The 22,574-nt window shown below is 40.0% G+C and overlaps 1 protein-coding gene across 1 annotated transcript in view; it reads left to right on the top strand.

Moving 5' to 3' along the window:
* Positions 1-455: 455 nt before the first annotated feature.
* Positions 456-22,574, top strand: part of LOC307118779 (fucolectin-like) — a gene marked incomplete at both ends in the record, with an annotated part of 39,927 nt that continues 17,808 nt past the window's right edge. Inside the window, one exon of the mRNA XM_079804562.1 lies at positions 456-567. Within this exon, the coding sequence (XP_079660688.1) occupies positions 456-567 (112 nt within the window). The remainder of the gene's footprint in view (positions 568-22,574) is intronic.

The following is a 22,574-nucleotide window of genomic DNA, read 5'->3' as shown; positions in this document are numbered from 1 at the left end:
CCATGTGGCTTTCACTGAGAAAGAACACAATTGCTTTGTTCATACGGGAGGCAGATTTGATATTTGCACCCCCGATCGCCGCACTCACAGCTATCAGACAATCCTCCACTGACACCGCGGCCTCAGGCATACACTTACAAACATGCTTGATTGTTAACCCTGAGAGGTCCGCCATTTCCACTCTAAACTCCCCCTATTAACTATAAAAAAGTGGAAGAAAAAAAAATAAATAAAGAGAGAAAAAAAAAAAAAGTAAAGAAATCGCAGTCAAACAAAGAGACACTTTCACTCCCAAACAAACGGCTCCTTCCACACTCACTCCGCACATGCGCACAGAGAGAGAGAGAGAGAGAGAGAGAGAGAGAGAGAGAGAGAGAGAGAGAGAGAGAGAGAGAGAGAGAGAGAGAGAGAGAGAGAAAACAGAAATCTGAGCGCATTCATAGAGGTTTTAAGAGATGTTCGTGTTTCAGCTGGAATCTGTTCTGGCGGGAAGAGGGATTTCTGGCGTGAAGCTGCGCTGGTCTCAACTGCCCGAACAGGAAGTGATGCGGAAGAAAGCTGCAGCCGGTGAGTGTGTTCATACAAGAAACACTGGAAAACTGAACAAGAATGAAAAAAATTGTAAAAATACACTACAAATTAAATAGGAAACAACGTCTTTATAATGTAATGAACTTTTCATTTACAGCTCAATGTGCTCAAAGAAAGAAGTGATGACGGGAAAACTTTTGGATCAGTTCTTCATGCCATCAAGGTTTATTTATAGAGCATATAAACAACCATAGTTGATCCAAAGTGCTTTACAATACAATACAATAAATCAATAAAAATAAAATAAAATAAAGAGAAACATTACATTACTTGTATATTCTCTGTTCCTCAATGTTGATCATCATAAAGTTGTATGTGAAACTTGAGATTACGGATTCCTGAAAATGCTTAAACTCTGAAGTTGCTTTAAATAAATTTGTATCACATAAAGTGCTATTATTGAACTTAAACTTAATTTGACCATTTAAAGCAGTGCTGTTTTATTCATAAAATGAATCCCTGGTTCCTAAATGCGGAAGGAGACCTCTCATGTCTCTCTCATCCCTGCTTAATCTCAAAACTAGGGTTTGTAATGACAGAGCTGACCAATAAAGAAGACCCTCCTTTGTTCTACAAACTTAAACCCAAGTAACACCTTAATGCATAAATCCGTGGCCATATCAGGAAACAGAGACTCATGAAGACAGTACCAAGGCCCGAAATCCTCATATACCTAATGTAATGGAGGCAGGCCAGTAAGAGCTGTGTGTGTAAACCTCACTCCCCTGGCCTCAAGAGGAGCACTAGTGGCTGTGGTCTTTAGTGACCTTGTTAGTGCATCCGCCTCCTACGCCGGAGACCCCGATTTGAATCCCTTAGTAAAAACAGTGCTGTACTGTTTTATAAAGCTTCCACAAAGAACCAATGAGGTTCATTCTCATGTTACGCAGCACGTTTGAGCTTCCTCAAGAGCCAATGAGTTTAATTCTCAAGAACCAATAAGGTTCATTCTTGTGTGTTACAGTGAGAGTTTTGTTCTCGCACGTCAAGCAAGTTCGGTTGAGACATTTGGGACTCCATCCTCCGTTAATATCACCATTTCCCTGCTACTGTACAAATTAGAGTGTGTGTGTCTGTTTTCATTAGATTAGTTAATGTGTATTAAAGTTCAATAACGTCATTTATAATAACGACTGTTGATTTTGCTACTGTGCTCATAATTAGTGATCATAACTTTAAAGGGGTCATGAACTGGCTTTTTACATTTTTTTATACTGTTGTCTGAGGTCAATTTATGACGTTTGCGTGGTTTTTTACATTTAAAAACATCATAATGAATAAGTATAGGTTATTTTCTACCCTGGTTTTGAGGCTCTCTGAAGAAACGCTCAATGGGCGTGCCGCACTGAAGATTTGGAAGTAAACGTCCATGGCTAGGATTGAATAAGATTTGCATATTTAATGAGCTTCAGCTCCCCTCAGTACATATAGGAATTGTTTTGAAAGCATGTGGGGAAATGCTCAGAGGACTGGCAAAATGTCTTTATCAAACAAACACAAAGATTCTCTCATCCATCTCTCATCCACCCGCGAATGATTGGAATGTTATGATTTTATTACTTGGCCGGCCCGATCAGTGAATACAACCGCGAACCGTACACACGCACACACACACGCACATGCACGCACACACGCACGCACACACAGAATTTTATTTCACTATTTAAGATTTAGGTAGCCCGCCTGAAAAACACATAACCCGGGACGTTGGGCTTTGCGAGCCCTGGCCCATAATGTTACAAGTCAGAGTCTGATCACGAATGAACCAATAACACCTCAAATAAAGGATTCTCCAGCCTGACAGCATGCTATGGTATGTTCTGTTACACACAGCAGCGGCACAGAAACTGTGGCGACGGGACGTACGTCTTCATTCCCTCCTTCAGGGAACGACGGTTACATAGGTAACCGAGACATTCCCTTTCAGTCGGTCACGTTCGACGTACGTCAGAATGTGAACCGACGAATTGGGATCCCTAATAAAACACCACAGTTTCTGACCTCTTCCAGTGTCTGGCGTAAGCTTCACGACCTTCACATCTTATGCGGAACTTACGTCAGGAAAGCCGACTGCTGTTCTACATGACCAAAAACAGTCAGACTTGGATAACACTGGGAAAGCGTGCCCTGGGTTGACACTGCGGAGACCACATCCTGCCCGTAGGGAGGTATATGTGGTGAAAACACATATGGTCTGGCCAAGGGGTTAAATCACATATGGGATGTTCCTGGGATGGCTCCGGCCAAAGGAGGGAGACAACATCTAACAGAGACTTTAAAAAAAATAAAAAAAAAAATTTACCTTTAAGATTCCCCTACAGTTGCAATCGCCAGGAACCTCAAATGGTTCATCTTTGAACCTTTTCTTCTTAGAGTGTATGGTGTTGTGTCACTAGCCTGACAAGCCAGACCCACATCAAGATGTTGGCTCTGGGAACACACCGTTGGCAGGGCTCAATCCGAGAGGCGGGATAAACGGTTGTCTTTCAAATTCCCTCTGCACACAATAGGATAGCGCTACAACCAACCAGAGCGCTATCAGTGGTAACAACAAGTGGATTGTGGCTGAGTCCAATGCGTTTTCCCACCAGTGGAGCTAGTTGATAGATTAAACTTTTGCCGTATCCGGTCGGCAAAACTCAGAACACATCTTCCTTTTTTAAGATTGACTTCAGTGCCGTAACATTCTTTGTTAGCAGGGATTTCATGCGGAACCATCACAACTCTGCCATCATTAAGTTAAGCCTGCCCACCGACTCTATACATGCTGTGATTGGCCTGACCAGAGTTTGCAAGTCTACGAAGAGTTGCTAGACGACCCTGGCTGAAAATTACGCGTCTAGATTTCTAGGCTATTGTGTCACCAAGTTGTGCCCTAAAACTAATTTTTACTTTACAGGAATATTCCAATCACTTTAAAGATGATGAGGCATTAGATCAGAGGTGGCCAATGTCTGTCCTGGAGAGCCACAGTCCTGCAGAGTTTTGCTCCAACCCTGATCAACCTTGCTAATCAAGGTGTTAAGATTTACCAGAAAGCTTCAGGCAGGAGAGTTTTTATCAGGGTTAGAGCAAAACTCTGCAGGACTGTGGCTCTCCAGGGCTCTCGACATTGGGCCACCCCTGCAATAGAATAACATAATTTCAAAACTGTTCTTTGTCTTTCCACAAGGGAAATTATGCTGAAACCACAGTCTGTGACTTCTTGCCAACTCCCTAATGTTTTCACAAGGAGGGTTTTATAAACTGTAAAAACCTATAGAGATTTTAGATGAAACATATGTCAGATGATCTATATGATTTACAGCAGGATTCCTCAAATCCAGCCCTGGAGGGCCACTGTCCTGCAGTGTAGCTCAAACCATGATCAAACTCACCTGCCTGCAATTTTCTATTAACTCTGAAGACCTTGGCTGCATCCGAAAACCTAGGCAGCTGATTTATTACCTTGCTGCCTTCTCAGGCAATGACTTGTAAGGCAGCGAAAGCACACAAAGGTACCTCACAAAACTGATTTCAAACAGACTTCTGAGGCAGCACAACAGTTTAATGATATATAGCAAAATAAAGCAAGCTTTGGTGAGAACTAAACAAATATTTATTTTATAATTTCTCGCTAGAAATGATATCAGACGTGGAAAAGGTTGTTCAAAAACATAAATTTATACACAAACTGACCAGTAACCGCAACTTTCAGATGCCATCTTTCTTTTGAACTGTCACTGAATGGAATGCATAGGATTGTGGGATATCAGAGGCAGCATAGGATACATCTATGCTGCCTTCAAAAATCGATCAGAGGCAGGAAGTGAAGCTAACACTGGATTCGAACTTGCCTTGATGCCTTCCTACCTTGAAATGTGTCCTCAAGGCAGCATTTTCCAGTTTCCGGACGCAGCCCTTGACTGGCTTGTTCAGGTGTGTTTGATTGGGGATGGAAGTAAACTCTGCAGGGCAGTGGCCCTCCAGGACTGGATTTGAGGAACCCTGGTTTACAAGATTTACTTGTTGGTACTGATATCTAACATCTGAGTTTGTAATATGTGGTTAGTCCTTTAAATGTAGAATTTTATTTTGCTTAACATTTTCCAGAAGACACTAAAATTATATCAAAATAAAGAAATTGAATGTGTTCAGAATAGCAAAATCAGATGGCATGTGAAAAAGTATTCAACCTAAGTTGAATGTATTCAATTAATCTTGAGAAGGCACACTAAATATACTAATATTGAATGACTGTTAGAATCTAACTTTTAGGTAGACTATCAGTATATCAATATTCTCAATCATCAGTCGATGTCCACCCCTGTGATGTGTGGCAGCAGCTGCAGCGCAAGATCTTGGGAGAATGCTCAAGGAACCACAGACACAGTGCAGTACTATAACATTCTCAAATTTATTAAGGAATAAAGGTCATATATAAAGGTGTAAGTGAAACATTTATGTGCGCAAAATGTGTGTATGTGTATCTTAATGTTTTGTCTTGGATGTCTGGGTGTGTGCGAATGTGTCCAAGGACTACTGAATGTATTGTCTAATTGTGCACACGTACCATGGCAGAAAAGTCAGTGTTATACAAGGAAAGTTAAAAAGTGAAGCCCAAGAAATAAGAAAATATTAACAAAAGTGAGGTCAAATTAATGGTACAATTACTGACTGTACATCTCAAAGACAAAAAAGGTCAGGAAGAAAAAGACTCTTCAATTATTAAAACACACATCTGTGGATCACACATGGAGCTTGATAAAAGCCAAGTGACAAAAATTAACCAACTAAAGATAATTTGTGGTCTGAATGCAAACAGCCACTTCACTGGCCATCTTTGTTCCACCGGCAAGTCACAACATCTCATCTACATAAAGTCATTTTCTTAGCTTTTCTCCAAAGAAAAGATGACACAAAATGTATTTACATGTAGGCATAAGAGTTGTCTGCCTATTCAAATGATTTGTGGTATGCCTACTCAAATGACAATGAAGTCTACCGGGGGCACCAAAAAAGAAGACTATAATCAGACATTATTAGAAATAAATACGATTCTTGCCAGGTTAATGTAGGTGGATCTTGAAAAATCACTTAAAACTCATAACATTGGCCTTATTGCTGGCGTCACTACACACCAAACCCAAAGATGCTGGCACAGAGAGAAATTTGGGAACATTTACATGTAGATTTACATAAGCAAATGACTTCAAGGAAACTTGCCATGCATATTGTCGAAACTTGCTTCAAACATGCTAAGTGACCATCTGAGTCTAATCAGTTTTAAATAAGAGATTTTTAAGCAGAAGCTCAAATTTACCAACATGAAATTACATTTCAAATATGCATGATTTAAAGTTTAAATAAAATTACTTTGGCAATGGTCAATGTTGGCCAAACACATTAACATGAATCCATAACATACTCACAGAAATAAAAGAAAACCACAGGAAAGAAGAATAAGTAAAAAAAAGTAATGTTTAATGAGGTGGCCAAAGCAGCACACAATGCATCACTATATGAACACATGTTACTCTGTACATTTTAAAGTGTTTCAACAGTTTTATCTTGTGTCATCTCTGTTAGAAACAGAGCTTTCCCTCATGAAGGGCGAGATACTGGACGGCTTTCACCATGAATTAGAAATGCCTTGTGAAAAAAATCTTGTGATCTTGCAGTGTCTATGAAATGAGAAAGAAAAAATATTTAAAAAGTGGCAGGTGCAGCACTCAAGATGGAAACAACATGATAGATATAGCGTAGAGAATATGAACCAATTCTGTGATGCATTTTATTTGGTCATTTTGGCTTTTGACAGCTTCAGTCTTCATTCACTTAAAAAAACATATTCACTCTTGGTGTTTCACTGAAAGGAAAGAATGACATGAGTGAGTAAATAATGCAAGAATTAAAGTAAGAATGTTAAAATTTGAATAAAATAATAATAAAAAAACGAGTACAAATCGTAATATAGTTTAAGAAGAATCTCACTTAGTTTTCTCTCTGGAGATCCATTTTGGTTGATTTGTAGCTGGGTTATATATGGTGAACCTGCGCCTAGATATGACCAGAACGCAGCCCTGAAGTGTCTGCAGAGATCCTGTTAACTAGACTCTCCCCTGAGAAGGCATCATCAACACGACAGCCAGTGGCACTGATCCTCAACAAACCCGTCTCCGGCATGATGACTCCGACCTTCAACCAGATTGAACTGGACAAATATTCAACTATTCTGAATGTTCCGATCCAATCTTACTTCTGACCTGTAATGTTGCCTGAATCATAATTATACACTTCATTTGTTGGCCAGAGGAGAATTGCTATATAAAACTATATAAACCCACTATATAAAAAACCTTGCAAAAAATACTCTCAGAGGAGAGGAGATACATAGTAACGGTGTGACGATAACCTTCCCTAATAATGGGAGCTATAATACTATATAAAATAAAATATTGTGAATAACCGCTCCCTGTAAATGAGGCCTGCCATACTCTTACCGTCAGAAAGGATACACTCACTAACAAGCCCAGCGCTGGACCCACAGAAGGGTTCCAATGATGGAACAAAGTCATCATCACCTCACCTTCTTCACCCTCGATAGCCATCTCCTGCTCTTCCTGGCTTGACAGGAGCAGAGCACTGTCTCTTACTTACAGCAGTTGAAGAGTGAGATAACACCTGTCTCTAACTCTTCAACAAGCTTCATCTGAGACCCCCGCAATCTCAGTCTACTCTCAGTGAGAGGGACCAAGCCACTGGGAATAGATGCCGGTCCCTCTTCCCTTAGGTAGATGCCCAAACAACAACATACAAGTTGTGTGTGTGTGTCATAAAGCTTTGAATACAAATCCACACACCACTTGAAATGTTTGCTCACATAAGCCATTCTTACCTTGATTTTGAACAATCGCTTCAAACAAACAGTCACTGAATACGATAAAGAGAGGATGACATGTTCTCTAGGTGCCCCTTATATACTTCCTGGTGGCACTAGTATGATGTCATAGGCTGTCGCCGGCCAATACGATTGCCGTGATTTTACAGTTGCTTCAGATACCAGTCACGCCGAGGCGTTTCCCCATAGTGTCTCAGGACACAGTGACTACGTTTACCTGAGTTAAAGTTTAATCGCAATATTGTCAAAATCCTATTATAATCGCATTATGAGGAAGCATGTAAACATAGTCAGTGCGAGTATCCTTTCGAAAGGGAACTGAACTTAGCTGGGCAATGACATCACTTTTTTCTCCAGAGTGGCTCTACAGCCTAAACAAACTTTGTTGCATTGTTTTCCTGTTATCACTGTAAAGCTGCTTTGAAGCAATCTGCATTGTAAAGAGCGCTATGTAAATAAAAGAGACTTGACTTATAGTCAGGCCCGTCGCGACAAGGCAGGCAAACCAAGCAATTGTTTGGGGCCCCGAGCTGGCCTGAGGCCCCAAGACAACGACAGGTTAACAGACCCTTTGATAGTCAATGCAGTAAAGTGCAATGACACTGTTATCGGGATCCCCCTTAAGGGGGCCCCTCTCAGTAGTCGCTGACAGCAGCCAGCAACCACGCGATCTCTGCTGCCGGCAAAATACAAAACCTCCTCGGCAGTCATCATGAAGCGGAATTTTGCTTCAGGAAGCCAGAAAAGAAAAAAGAGAAAGGAAGAGGAGGATAAGAAAAAACAAGATAGTGGTAAGTGATAAATTACACAGGATAAAATAGCTTTACTTGTCTTGTACAAAAATGGTGTAATTTTGCAACAAGTAGGCTAGCAAAAATATGTTTATGTTAGCTAACTTACCTGCCTGACGGCAAATGCTGCTTGTAACGAACAGTTAGTGCAACTTTTTTTTCGAACGGACGGAATATGGTTACATACTGTAATATGTTTTTTAACGGGATAAGGAAGACGCAGATCTGTTCCAGAATCACTGTTTATCGTATTTAATGACATTGCTATAGCTTTGTATGAACTGATGACATCACCATTTTCTCCGGAAGGGCTATGCGGCTGAATAAAATTCAGTTGCATAATTTTGCTCTTTAACACTGTGAATCTGCTTTGAAACAATCTGCATTGTTAAAAGCGCTATATAAATAAAGTTGACTTGAATTGACTTTGTAATAGGTTTTGATGAAAGTTGCATAGCATGTTATACTAACTATTATTTATGCTATGCATAAATAACCTGGAATAGTTAATATAGCATTCTATATTAACTATTATTATAAACATTATTTAACCAGAAAGAGGCAGAGGAACATGATTTTTTCATAGCTTATCTTAATGTGCTAGTGTCGGGATATACGGTAGTGACAGTTTATGCAAATATGACATTATTTTTATAAGTTACCAATGGATCTTGAACAGTTACTTTATTCTGTGTGGCAATTTTTACACTGTTACATTTTGAAGTACAGTATCAGGACAACCCACATGTTTTACTGGTACTGTTTATTAAATATTTAACAAGGTATTATAGTCATCTGTTGCAACTTTATAATAACCATCCAGATAATGTTTATAGACAGTTTACAAACCAACTAGTAACCCTTAACTAAGTGTTAGGAATATCTGGTCCGTCTATCTATGTAATGTTTATAGATGTTTGTAAAAAAGGGGGGTTCTAGTGGTTGGTATTGGGGGGGCCTCCATGTCCATTTTGCTTGGGGCCCCCAAATTCCTTCAAACGGCCCTGCTTATAGTCAAAGGGTTAGGGTCATTGCTATCTATACCTGGTACTAGTAGGTATCTCTTATGACAAGTCAATGTACCATTTTTTAACCTGACTTGGTTTGGATAAAAGAGATTATTGGTACTGCATTGGTACAGATTATTTTGATATAATTTATTACTAAATACATTCATCTCATAGCTTGTTTGTTTGTACACAGATTTGAAAGATGATTTATTTGAAAAATAATACCGTTTTTGTCTGAGAAATGTTCCAGCTCCAGTCAACAAGAAAGAGAGAGAAATATGGGAATGGAGGAGGAGAAATGTGATCATGTGACACGACTGACAGAAGTCACACTGGTATGTAAAGCTGAACTTTTGCATCATTCTATCATCTCTCATCTCTCTCTCCTCTCACAGGAACAACTTTCATTCAGTGCTCAGATAAAAGCAGAAAGAATCGAGAAGTGAACATGAGGGTTTTCTTCAGGAGTCTGTCACTTTTACTGGGTAAGTGAAACATCTTTTCTAATATCTTGGGTGTTTCTGAAAGATGAGGCTGGAAACAGAATGTAGATCACTAACAGAAATAACTAATTTAAGAAAACACTGAATATTACCCAATTGGCCTTTTCTTTTCTTAAGTGTAAATCTAACAAAATACTATACTTGACTGGTTCAAATAGATATCACGATTCTCTCACGATTCTGGAAAAAAAAAAACTAAACAACATAACATGTAATTTACTAGGGGTTCTGACAAAATGTTAATTGCTGCAGTCTATTTAATAAATTTTGAATTATTTAATCAAATTAATTATTCAATGACTCCTTCACTCATAAAGACTTTACTTGTTTCATTATATCAGATGAATAAGTGTTATTGAACGAATCTCTTGACTGAATGATTCAATGACAAATACATTTTTAACACTCACTTGTCGCCACCAACTAATGTAACGGTGTAATCGATACAAGCATTGTTTGAAGCTACAAGTTACTTTCAAATGGTGATTTGCTCTTTTTTGATCGCAACCATATCGATCAGTGTTTATATCCAAAATATAAACTTTCATCTCAGTTCTTCTGTGATCACTTTAATATTTGTAAAATAATTAGTGAGACTGTGAGGTTGGAAACACTTTGTGCATAAGCTGCATATGCTGCATAAGCTTAGGCAAATGGGAATGTCTTTGACATAACCAGCTATGAAAATAGTGTGAAAACACGTTAATGAAATTGACCCAGAGGTATTTATAGCCTCGGCCGGTGATGTCATAGGCACACTTGCTACACAAGGCTATAAATAGATGAGCTTCAGCTGGAGCCAAAAGATCTTTTTGTTTGAAGACCCATCCTGAAGCATCATCAGCACGGCCTAGCAATGCAGCATCTCGTTCTGCTTTATCAGGGAACAGGGTTACAGTCAAGTAACCCCAAGTGTTCCCTTTCAAATGCTAAACTCAACGCTGCATAAGCTTATGCAAATGGGAATGAGAATACCCACGCTCTGACTTACGCCACTGGCTAGTGCGGTGGACGTAGGCCTGAAGACCATGGACTGGACACAGTCTATGAAGTTTCTCCTGATCTGGCATTGTCAACGGTGGAGGGCAGAAGGTTTCAAGAGTGACAGGATGTACAGTCGAAGAAGGAACCTTAGGCAGGTAGTCAGGATGAGGATGCAAAATCACTTTCACAAAGCTTGGGGCAAAGTCTAAGCAGGATGATGATATTGACAGAGACTGCATGTCCCCATTTCTTTTCAGATAAGTTATAGCCATAAGAAAAAACATCTTTAGAGTCAGAAGTTTGTCAGACGCTGATTCTAGAGGTTCAAAGGGGGTCTCAACCAGACCCTTGAGGGCTAAAACTAAGTCCCATGAAGGGATCTTGGTTCTTACTGGAGGCCACAACTGCCTGGCACAACGAAGTGAGTGAGCAGAGGATGCCTCCCAAGCGGCACCCCATCCACCAGGGCGTGGCAAGCCGATAGAGCGGCCACATAAACCCTGAGAGTGGAGGGGCAAGTGCCTGTTGACAACTCCTTGCAGAAAGTTGTAGCCAAAAGAAAAAACAATTCTAAGGGTCAGAAGTCTGTCAGACGCTGACTCTAATGGTTCAAAGGGGGTCTCAACCAGACCCCTCGAGGGCTAAAACTAAGTCCCATGAAGGGATCTTGGTTCTTACTGGAGGCCTCAACTGCCTGGCACAACGAAGCGAACGAGCAGAGGATGCATCCCGGGCGGCACCCCATCCACCAGTGTGAGTGTGGCAAGCCAATAGAGCGACCACATAAACCCTGAGAGTGGAGGGGCAAGTGCCTGATGACAATTTCTCTTGCAGAAAATCCAGAACTGAAGCAACCTGGCAGTTGACTGAGTCTGCATCATGTGTCATACATCCATCTTTCAAAGACACCCCATTTATTAGCATAAACTCTCAGAGTGGAGGACACCCTAGCACTTAGGATGGTCTCAATAACTGCAGACAAAAGCCCAGTGTCCCATGGTGCCCATCAGGGGCCAAACATGAAGGTTCCACAGGTCGGGCCTGGGGTGAGATATCATGCCCTCTGCCTGAGACAGAAGGTCCCTCCTCGCCGGAATCGCCACGGCGAGCCGTTGAGGAGAGACACTATCACCGAGAACCAAACCCTGTTCGACCAATGCATCGCTATCGATAAGAAGCAAGACCCGCGTTGGCGAACCCTGGTTAGAACTCCTGGGAGCAGAGCGACTGGAAGGAGGGCATACAGACGCATTTTGGACCATGTATGAACCATCACATCCAGATCCAGCAGGGCTGGGTGACTGAGAGAGAAGCATAGGGGACATTGCATTGTCTGAGAAGAGGCGAAGAGGTCCACTTCCACTCTGTAAAATCTGGTCCAGATCTGCTTGACTACTTCTGGGTGGAGTTTCCACCCCCCATCTGTAATTCTGTCTGGACAGTAAATCTGCTCCCACATTCAACCACCCTTGAATGTACACTGCTCGAGTGACAGGAACTTGTTCTGAGCCCAGAGAAAAATCTGTCTCGCTATTCTGATAGCGTGAGCACAGACCTCCCTTGTGATTATATATGAGACTTTAGCTGTACTGTCCACCCGCACTAGGACATGACAGCCCCTCAATTGGGGGAGAAAGTATTTCAGGGCCAGAAATACAGCCATCAACTCGAGGCAGTTGATGTGCCAACTGAGTTGATGACCCTCCCATTCCCGTTGGGCTGGACGACCACTTAAGGCCACACCCCAGCCCGTCAGGGAAGCATCCGTCATTGGCAACTTGTGACGACAAGGTACGCCTAGAATGGGACCCAAGGCAAGAACCGGGGTCTGAACCACATAGTTAGTGTACGAAGCCACTTTATATGTCTGAGGATTGGCCCCAAGTCCTCTGGCTTTGAGCCACAACTGAAACAGTCTTATGTGCAACAACCCAAAAGGGAAACCCGTGGATGCTGATGCCATGAGACCTAGCACTCTGGTGCTGATGATCAGTAAGATCTTGGTCTAGCCTGACTTTGCTCAGGGTATACTGAATGGTCTTAATTCGAGCGGGAAACCGTTGTGCCCACCTCGTGACCAAAAACCAAACAAACCCTAGATAAGTCGTTTTCTGGGCAGGAGAAAGAACACTTTTCTTGATGTTGAGTCTCAACCCTAGAGAAACTAGATGAGCTAACACACTGTCTCTGTGTTGAAGCACCATCTCATGCAATTGTGCTAATATTAGCAATCGCCTATGCAATTCAAAATGTGAATGCCCCGGAATCCCAATGGAGCCAGTAATACATCCATGCATTTCGTATACGTGCGGTTAGAAGGCTAGCCGAATGGAAGACCCGAAATTGGTAAGCTTTTGCCCCCAAGAGCGAACCTGAGGAATTCCTGTGTTGTGGCAGTCTTTATATGTGAATACATGCGTCCTTCGGATCAGTCGTGCCGAATCCAATCACAATGTTGAATATGCGACACGACCGCCTTCACTGTAACATCTTGACCTTGAGTACTTTAACTGCTTCATGGTTTAAGGCCCGAAGATCTAAGATTGGACACCCCCCCCCCCCCACCCTACTGGGGACCAGGAAATAACTGCTGTCACTTGTGGAGACCACGCCGTTCAAACATGGAGGACGACAAATAAATTAGTTAACTAATTTTACTGTGCTTAACTCCCATGCAGAAACGCCTGGCAGAAGTTCCACGCTGCCAGACTTTGAGAGTGACAATTTTAACACTTCCTGTTGAGGGGATGTTAGATGTTCTATGTCCTGGATGATAGCAGGATTTAAACTGAAAGTCTAACTTTTCACTGGAAACTGCTGCCCCCCGAATCACCAGAGGCGACGGGGATGGAGTGGTTTTGAGGATAACTGAATGGGGTGAGCAAATGTTCAACACGCCCTGTCCCGTGGGGGCAGACTGGGCACCAGACCATCGGACTTCTTATATTGATGATAGTCACGAGGTCTGCCCTGGGAGGATGTTGAGGATGACGAGCCGGTCTCCAGTCTTTACGAGGGAGAGCGCGACTCGCCACACTCTGCTTATTACCCCCCTAAATCTTGAAGGACCGAAGAGAGGTTGTGTGGCTGACAGCCCCTCCGCTTGAGTGCATTGAGGAAGAAACTGAGTGAACACTTCCTTGTGTTTCTTCCACTCCTTTAAATCTGGCCACTACAGAGTTAACTGAGTCACCAAATGAACACCTCAAATCCTTCAGAAGGTCAGCCTGATATGCCTGCAAGATAGCCATAGCATGCAGTGCAGCACCAGCCTGTCTCCTTATATTTAGTATTCTTATATAAATCATATACAATATATATATTCAATGTAAAATAATATACAATATATAATTCATATATATAAGCTTTGCCCAAGAAATCCGAAGTTTATTTTCTACATGGCTTCGTGGGGAGGATATGACTCTTTAATGAAAGTGCAGACCCAGGCGAGAGATGGGGTACCTGGGGTATTCTCACATATCCAGATGATTTCACACCCTTGATAGTCGAAAATGTCGACATCAAGGGCACAAAAACACGTGAAGTAAATTGTTTTATCCATGCCACCAGACAGAAACCTCAAGCTCACTGCGTTCGGGGATATCTCACTCACGGTGCCAGACAAACTGCCCTGGCCACCGTGCGAACAACCACCTTGATAAATTCCTTGTATGGATTTACTATCATGTGAGGAATGATCGCAGGCCGGCTGCTTGAGGTCCGTGGACCCAGAGATTCATCATCATTCCCAGCATGAGCAGAAGAAACCCCGAAGCGCACTTCGGGATCACTTGGGGAAACATGTATTTGGTGAGCGAGCAAGCGAAAGGGACGGACCCGTCTCTTGCTTCTCAACAAACCCATTTGAGAGCTCCGAACATGGGTGCGGACTGAAAGTAGCCAAGACGAGCATAAAGCATTCTAACTGTAAAGGCTCACAATGCTCGCACTCATCTGACTCAATGCAGCGAACCGCATGCTCTTCCCCAAACACACACAGCTATAAACGTGCGCATCCAGTTCTGTTATTTGAAAGAGAACATGGATACACAACAGGGCTCTCAAGTCTCACGCATTGGGCGTGAGACACATGCATTTCAACTCGTTCACACGCTCACACGCCACACCTTGTATTTCTCACGCAGAGAAATTTCCATGATAATGCCCACCAAGTTGGAATCAAGTGAGTTCCACATAAGAGTTCAGACGGCCCTGCCACGCACCAGCCAATCAAATAAAAAATACAGCTACCAAACAGCCAATCAGAAAATAGCATTGCTGTATCCGGGTAAGATTTAGATATTCCAGCAACAACAACGTTTACATTCTGCCACCTACTGTTTGTTTAGTTTAATGTTTTCTTTCCAACATTTCTTAATTGTATATTCAAAAATATTTAAAACCATCTCATAAAATGTTTCAGTGTAAATGATTTAATTTGATTGGCAACAGCCCTACAGTGTCTTATTCTAATTTAATTTATAGATCAAATTTAAGAATATAAAATGAAATCTGAAGCATAGCCTATATTTAATAAGATTATGGGAAAATGCCCCTCATAAAAGGTAAAAATATCAAAGATATGCAGATTTAAATATCTCAAAGCTGATTGAACACTGGTGAGACTATTGCTTCAGAATAAATTATATTTACAACAGTAAATTCTGAAGAAGAAAAAAATATTCCAAATTATTATGGATCATTAATTTGCCTCTTCCCTGACATTTTTGAAATAGAGAAATGCAAGAATTATTACTATGCACACACACACACACACACACACACACACACACACAGAAATGTTGAATTAAAAAAAATATATATATTATTTATTTATACAAATTAGTGTAATTAGTGTCATTTTTCAGATCAGAACCTTGTCCCCACCCAAACCACTGTTGCGGTCGCCAAAATCTCACTCTGAACTCAATTCAAAACTTGAGAGCCCTGACTCGTTTCCAACTGGTTAGATTTCTTTTAACTAGAACTCTTTCCACTAATGTTTCTTTGTAACAGAGATGAGAAAGAGAGAGAAATCTGCACACTGCCAGTTGAAAACTCCTAACAAAGATCCCAAGTTGAGTCTTGAAAGAGAGTAACACACCATAACACAGAGTTGGTCTGAAAACTAAAAGACCTGGTTTGCTCCAGCTGAAGCTCATCTATGTATAGCCTTGTGTAGCAGGTGCACCTATGCCGCCACCGGCTGAGGCTATAAATACCTCCGGGTCAATTTCATTGATGTGTTTTCACACTATTTTCACAGCTGGTTATGTCGAAGACATTTCTCATTTGCATAAGCTTATGCAGCATTGAGTGTAGCTTTTGAAAGGGAACACAGATCTGAATGACAAAAAATATGAGATGGGAGGAAAAATTGTAAATCAATGTTTTCGGGTTCTCATACAAAAGTTTTGCATTCCCCTGTGAACGAGCAAGCATAAAACTTTTGCGAGAGAATGAAAAAGCATTGAAATATATTTTTTCCATTACAATGTTCCTTTAGCGGCTCCATAAAAAATTAATCCAAATATGAGACAAGTTCAAATTTATGGCAGAATTTGAATTTGTCTCATATTTGGTGACATTTGCATCATTGATTCTGTTATTTTCCTGTTTATTACTGTGAAGTTGCTTTGAAACAATCATTATTGTATATAAAGTGCTATATAAATGAAGGTGACTTGATTTTACTTAAATTTAAGTCTACTAATACTGCCCATCATTCTGTGTTTCTCATTTCAAGGGTTTTTCTCGGTTCAAATCAAGGCAGATGAAAAAGAAGGTGAGATTTCATGAATTAAACACTATTACATCTTTTGTGAGTTAGTTTGTGCTGCTGGGAAACATTTTTAGGGCTCTACAATTTCAGACACATAATGGAAACTCATGAACTTAAAAAGCCCATGCAAAGGAAATTTAAATACCAACAGATTTAAAGATGAAAATAAAGTAGGTAAAGAATATTTCAAACATTAGAAACAAAGCAGCAGGTTTTTTTTTGTTTTTTTTGTTTTTACTATATAGACTATTTAGGATGTATTATTTATGTTACAAATAAATAATATAGTCATGTCAAAGCAATAACTAAATCAGCTTACTATCATCTCAAAAATATATCAAGAATTAGATGCTTTGTTTCCAGGCAAGACTTAGAGAAACTCGTTCATGCTTTTATTACCAGTAGGGTGGACTATTGTAATGGTCTCCTCACCGGCCTTCCCAAAAAGACCATTAGACAGCTGCAGCTCATACAGAACGCTGCTGCCAGGATTCTGAGCAGAACCAGAAAATATGACCATATCACACCAGTCCTCAGGTCTTTACACTGGCTTCCAATTACATTTAGGATCGATTTTAAAGTGCTATTACTTGTATATAAATCACTCAATGACCTAGGACCTCAATACATTGCAGATATGCTGATTAAATACAAACCCAACAGATCACTCAGATCATCAGGATCAAGTCAGTTAGAAATACCAAGGGCTCACTCAAAGCAAGGAGAGTCTGCTTTTAGCTATTATGCCAGCCGTAGCTGGAACCAGCTTCCTGAACAGATCAGATGTGCTACAACAGTAGCCACTTTCAAATCCAGACTCAAAACACATCTGTTCAGCTGTGCATTTACTGAATGAGCACTGTGCCACTGTACGTGCTTTGTCCGAACTGCTTGCATTTTAATTTATATGCTTAAATTTAACCCTGTTTTTATTTTTATTTTTAATTATACTCTTTATTTTTATCTTTCAATATTTTCTTTATTTTTTATTTCTTTTCATTCCTATTATAACTGTTTGAATTATCTTACGAATATTTTTATTTAATTTCTGTGTAAAGCACTTTGAATTGCCACTGTGTATGAAATGTGCTATACAAATAAACTTGCCTTGCCTTGCCTTACAAAGTATGATTGATGTCAGTTTGAAAAATTTAAATAAGCATTACTGAAATGTTGTTGTTTTTTTTCATTTAAAATTGGCTGCTGTTCAATTCCTTCCATCCAAGTCAACATAAAAAAATCACAAAAAGATTTACAACTGGGCAGCAAGATGTGTTTGAAAAGAGTTTGTGATTTAGTCCTGCAGATGTTGCTTGTCTGTGGGAGTGTTTATGAAATATTGAAGATCCACCCACCTACTGTAACAACACCTCGACGACTCACGATCATTCGGCTGTGAACTTATTTCAAGCTGTTTGAAATCTGTGGCGTTGTTCCCGACAGGTGAAAGAGCAGCAATAAGCAACAGTCAATTAATCTGCAAATAGTAAAAATTTTAAATGTCTACAATAATGTTCCCCACCAAAATATTCTTTGGCTATGCTTGCCATAACAAACACAGTACAGAGAAAAAACTAGCATTAAAAGATCAAGAGTCAAACTGCCCAACTAAAGCAAACACTGATCACCATAATGGTGAATATTGAACTATTATTTTCAATAAAACATCAACATCTAAACCTATGGGCCTAGTTGCATTATATTTATATTTATGCATTTGGCAGATGCTTTTATCCAAAGCGACTTACAGTACCCTTATTAAAGGGACAATCCCCCTGGAGCAACATGGAGTAAAGTGCCTTGCTCAAGGACACACTGGTGGTGACCGCTGGGATCGAACCAGCAACCTTCTGCATATCAGTTCCATGGTTTAACACACTGGACCACCATCACCATTAAACCTCTTAAGTGGTTGTATCCCTGAGGCAAATTATTTATTTAAGAGCATTGCAACAAACATCTAAACTGTCACCCTTACCTAAGTGTTGATACTAAGCATTTCGCGATAGATTATAACAACACACCAATAGAGAAGTGAAGTGAAGTGACGTGTGGCCACATTTGTGCTCTGCATTTAACCCATCCAAGTACACACACACAGTAGTGAACACACACACAGAGCAGTGGGCAGCCATATTGCTGCGGCGCCCGGGGAGCAGTTGGGGGGTTCGGTGCCTTGCTCAAGGGTCTCACCTCAGTTGTGGTATTGAGGGTGGAGGAGGGTGCTAGTAATTCACTCCCCCCACCGACAATCCGACTCTCTAACCATTAGGCCACGACTGCCCAAAGTGGTTGTTAAAGTTACGAAATTGCACGCAATAAACAGTACATAATGGACACTGACTTTTAAACAAGTTGAACTTTTACCATACAGTTATTATGGAGAATATTAAAGGCGGTCTGACAGACAGCACAGAGCGTCCTAAAAATCTAGCATATGCTTTTTATGAGTCCAGCTACGACACCAGAAGATGTTAAAAATCCTGCCACGCCACTCACATAGTTTTCTATTAAATAACATTATATATGTCCAACTTGTTGTTATTGTATTGTACTCACACATTAACGGCACTTTGCATGTTTGGTGATTATTCACTGAATGACACGTTCGGTGTCCTAGACGTGACGCAGCTCGATGCTTCCTGTGTGCTAACCAGCTTTACAGCAATGGAAACAAGAAATCTAAACCACACTGGACCAATGTCAAAAACAGGTTTTTTGGGAAAACATCCAAGCCTGCCCCTATAATCAGTGACTCTTGTGCACAAAATGAAAGCCTAGCATGAGATAATTAATTCAAGTGCACAGGGTAAGTGATGAAAAAAAGATGTAAACCCTGTGTTTGATGTTTATTTAATTTTATTTTTGACAGTACACACTTTCACGTCATCCTTTCAACAGGCTTATTTTAATTGATTGGTAAAATTGCACATTGGTACTCCCTTCTCCTCAATTAAAGGGATAGTTCACCCAAAAATGAGAATTATCCCATAATTTATTCACCCTCAAGTCATCCTAGGTGTGTGACATTCTTCTTTCAGATGAATAAAATCGGAGTTATATTACAAAAGTCCTGGCTAATCCAAGCATTTGAATTGGATTCATAGTTGCTCTATTTTTGAAGTCCATAAAAAGATTAGATTAGATTAGATTAGATTCAACTTTATTGTCATTACACAAGTACAAGTACAAGGCAACGAAATGCAGTTTAGGTCTAACCAGAAGTGCAATAGCAGCAAGTGCAGGATATATACAATGGTTGCGTAAGTGCAGGACATAAAAATGTTCTGAATATATATAAATATGTATAAGTAGAGAGATGGTTATTACTATAAGTAGAACTGAATTTACAGATGAATATATACAGTGAATAAATATACAGATGGCTATTACTATAAACAGAATTTACAGGTGAATATGTACTATGAATAAATATACAGATGGCTATTACTATAAACAGAATTTACAGGTGACTATGTACTATGAATAAATATACAGACGGTTATTACTTGAACAGAATTTTACAGTTAGAGGTATACAATAATATGTTAGGCTAATATGAGGAATATAGCAGTGGATTAAGTTAGTACAATCAATTATGGACCGCGCTATCCGAAAGAAAGTGTAAAAGTGCAGTGGAAAGTGGTTGCATATTCCAGTTAGAAGTACGGTGCAAAAAAAGTGCATCTGTCCGTCATATAACTGCTCCACGCGCCTCCGGGGTGTTAATAAAGGCCTTCTGAAGCAAATCGATGCATTTGTGTTCGAAAAATATCCATATTTAAAACTTTATCAAGTAAACTTTCGACCGACTGCCTTCCCTTCTAACGCAACCAGGTCCGCTTGTCATGACGTCACGTACACATCTTGAGTTTCACTTTCAACATTCAACACTTTTCCATGGAATGCGGTCGGTCGAAAGTTTACTTGATAAAGTTAAAAATATGAATATTTTTCGTACACAAACGCGTCGATTTGCTTCAGAAGGCCTAATTAAAACCCCGGAGCCGCGTGGAGCATGTTATTTGACGGACAGATGCACGTTTTATGGACTATAAACAGAGCAACTATGAATTAGGGATGCACCGAAATGAAAATTCTTGGCCGAAACCGAAAACCGAAAAAGAGGAAACCAAGGCCGAAAGCCGAATACCGAAACACCGAAAGAAATTATGCCAAATATTAGTACCATTGCATTTATGGCTATGACTGTGTACTAACTTTACTAAAATCAAGGCATTGCAATTGCATACATTAATATTAAAGTTTCAAAGAATAAATCAATTACAAGTTATGCCAATATTTATTTAGCACATTGCAACAATGCACAGTATAAAATACAATTCAAACTAAAATGTTTAACTTGACCCCACTCATTTGTACATTAAATAATAATGTACAGGCCTACAGAAAGGTTTTTAAATTAAATGTTCTCTCATAAAAACAAAGTGCATTTAGGTCTAGTGCATTTAAAATTGTTCTCTGTAGGACTACTACAAGAAAGTGCATTCAGAACAAGTGCAACTGCTTAAAGATACAACTATTTTCTCTGTAGGCCTTTAACATAATAGTGTATCAAAGCAAAGACTGCCATAGCCCATATTAACTGTAGAATAGGGGTGTAACGGTACACAAAACTGACGGTTCGGTACAGCAGTTTTACAAAATGGCTTTTTATTTATTTTTATTGGTTAACTGAAAAAAAAAGTCTGTCCTTAAATGAATTAAATTATAACTAAAAGTTTATTAAATATATTGCTCTAAACTATATAGGGAGCCCTTACTTGCACATTAATATTAAAGGTTAAAAACAGAGCCCAAACTATTAGCCTAAATTCAGTTGCTATGTATTTTTAGGTCTAATAATCAACACTCAAATAACATAGTACACAAACATGTACACTTCACATAAGGCAGTTTTTGCAATAACTTCTAAATCTAATTATAAAATAGTTTTTTATCCAATTCGTTGTTGAAATATAATCATTTATACACAGTGTCTGTCATTTTATTTAAACATACATGAAATAATCAAGATTTCATTAACAGGTTAAGTAGAATATAATGAATATAACGGCTAATATAGGTCATATATTTAGTGAAAGAGTTGATTTCTCTAGTGAACTAACAGCTGTGGACACTGAGGTAAGTTACCTGAGGTAAATGTGATGCTACACTGTTTAGTTTACAGCAGTTATATTGAGGTCTTTCCGCCGTTGAAACACTGATTGAGCGATTACACCACATATATACACATGACAGTCAGTTGTAATGTATCCTCAACACACCTTAGATGTTCATTCATGTTTATTCTTTAGGAAGAGATGATCGATCACGCTCACAGATGATCGCGTTCACGCGCGCGCGCTGCCGCCAGATTGAAGTGTGTTCCGCGCTTAAAACATGCCCACTGTTAAAGATTGCGTTCGGTTTCACAGTGAAGTCTGGTCCTCTTCTCATCGAGAACATGAACAGCTCTGAGCTCTCGCTGTCAGTGCTTGTGCATGAAGCAGACGCGGGTGTTTCTCAGATATACTGAAACACGTCCACACCGCAGACATGTTGCTTCAGACAAGCACGTGCAGGTCGCGGTTTCTGTTTGCGTCATCACAACATTTCGGCCATGTTGTTTCGGTGATAAAAGTCTTTCGGCCGAAAACCGAAAATGCACTTTTGGGGCATTTTCGGCCGAAAATTTTCGGTGGCCGAATATTCGGTGCATCCCTACTATGAATCATTGTTCTAATGCTTGGATTAGCCTGGACTTTTGTAATATAACTCCGATTTTATTCGTCTGAAAGAAGAATGTCATATACACCTAGGATGACTTGGGGGTGAGTAAATTATGGGCTAATTTTCATTTTTGGGTGAACTATCGCTTTAACATGAAATCATCCATGACATACGCCATCAGCCATAATGGCAGCCATGTACACCTTAAGTGTGGATGGGGTAAGACCAGCAGAAAAGCCATCTTGGAGGAACTCCAGCACTGAAGCCACTAGGCAGTTAACTGGTTCCAACTCACGCTCT

This window comes from Gobio gobio, assembly GCF_949357685.1.
Source record: "Gobio gobio genome assembly, chromosome: 2".
NCBI lineage: Eukaryota > Metazoa > Chordata > Actinopteri > Cypriniformes > Gobionidae > Gobio > Gobio gobio.
Note: the sequence above shows the minus strand (reverse complement) of the source record. Positions and strands in the feature narration are given on the sequence as shown.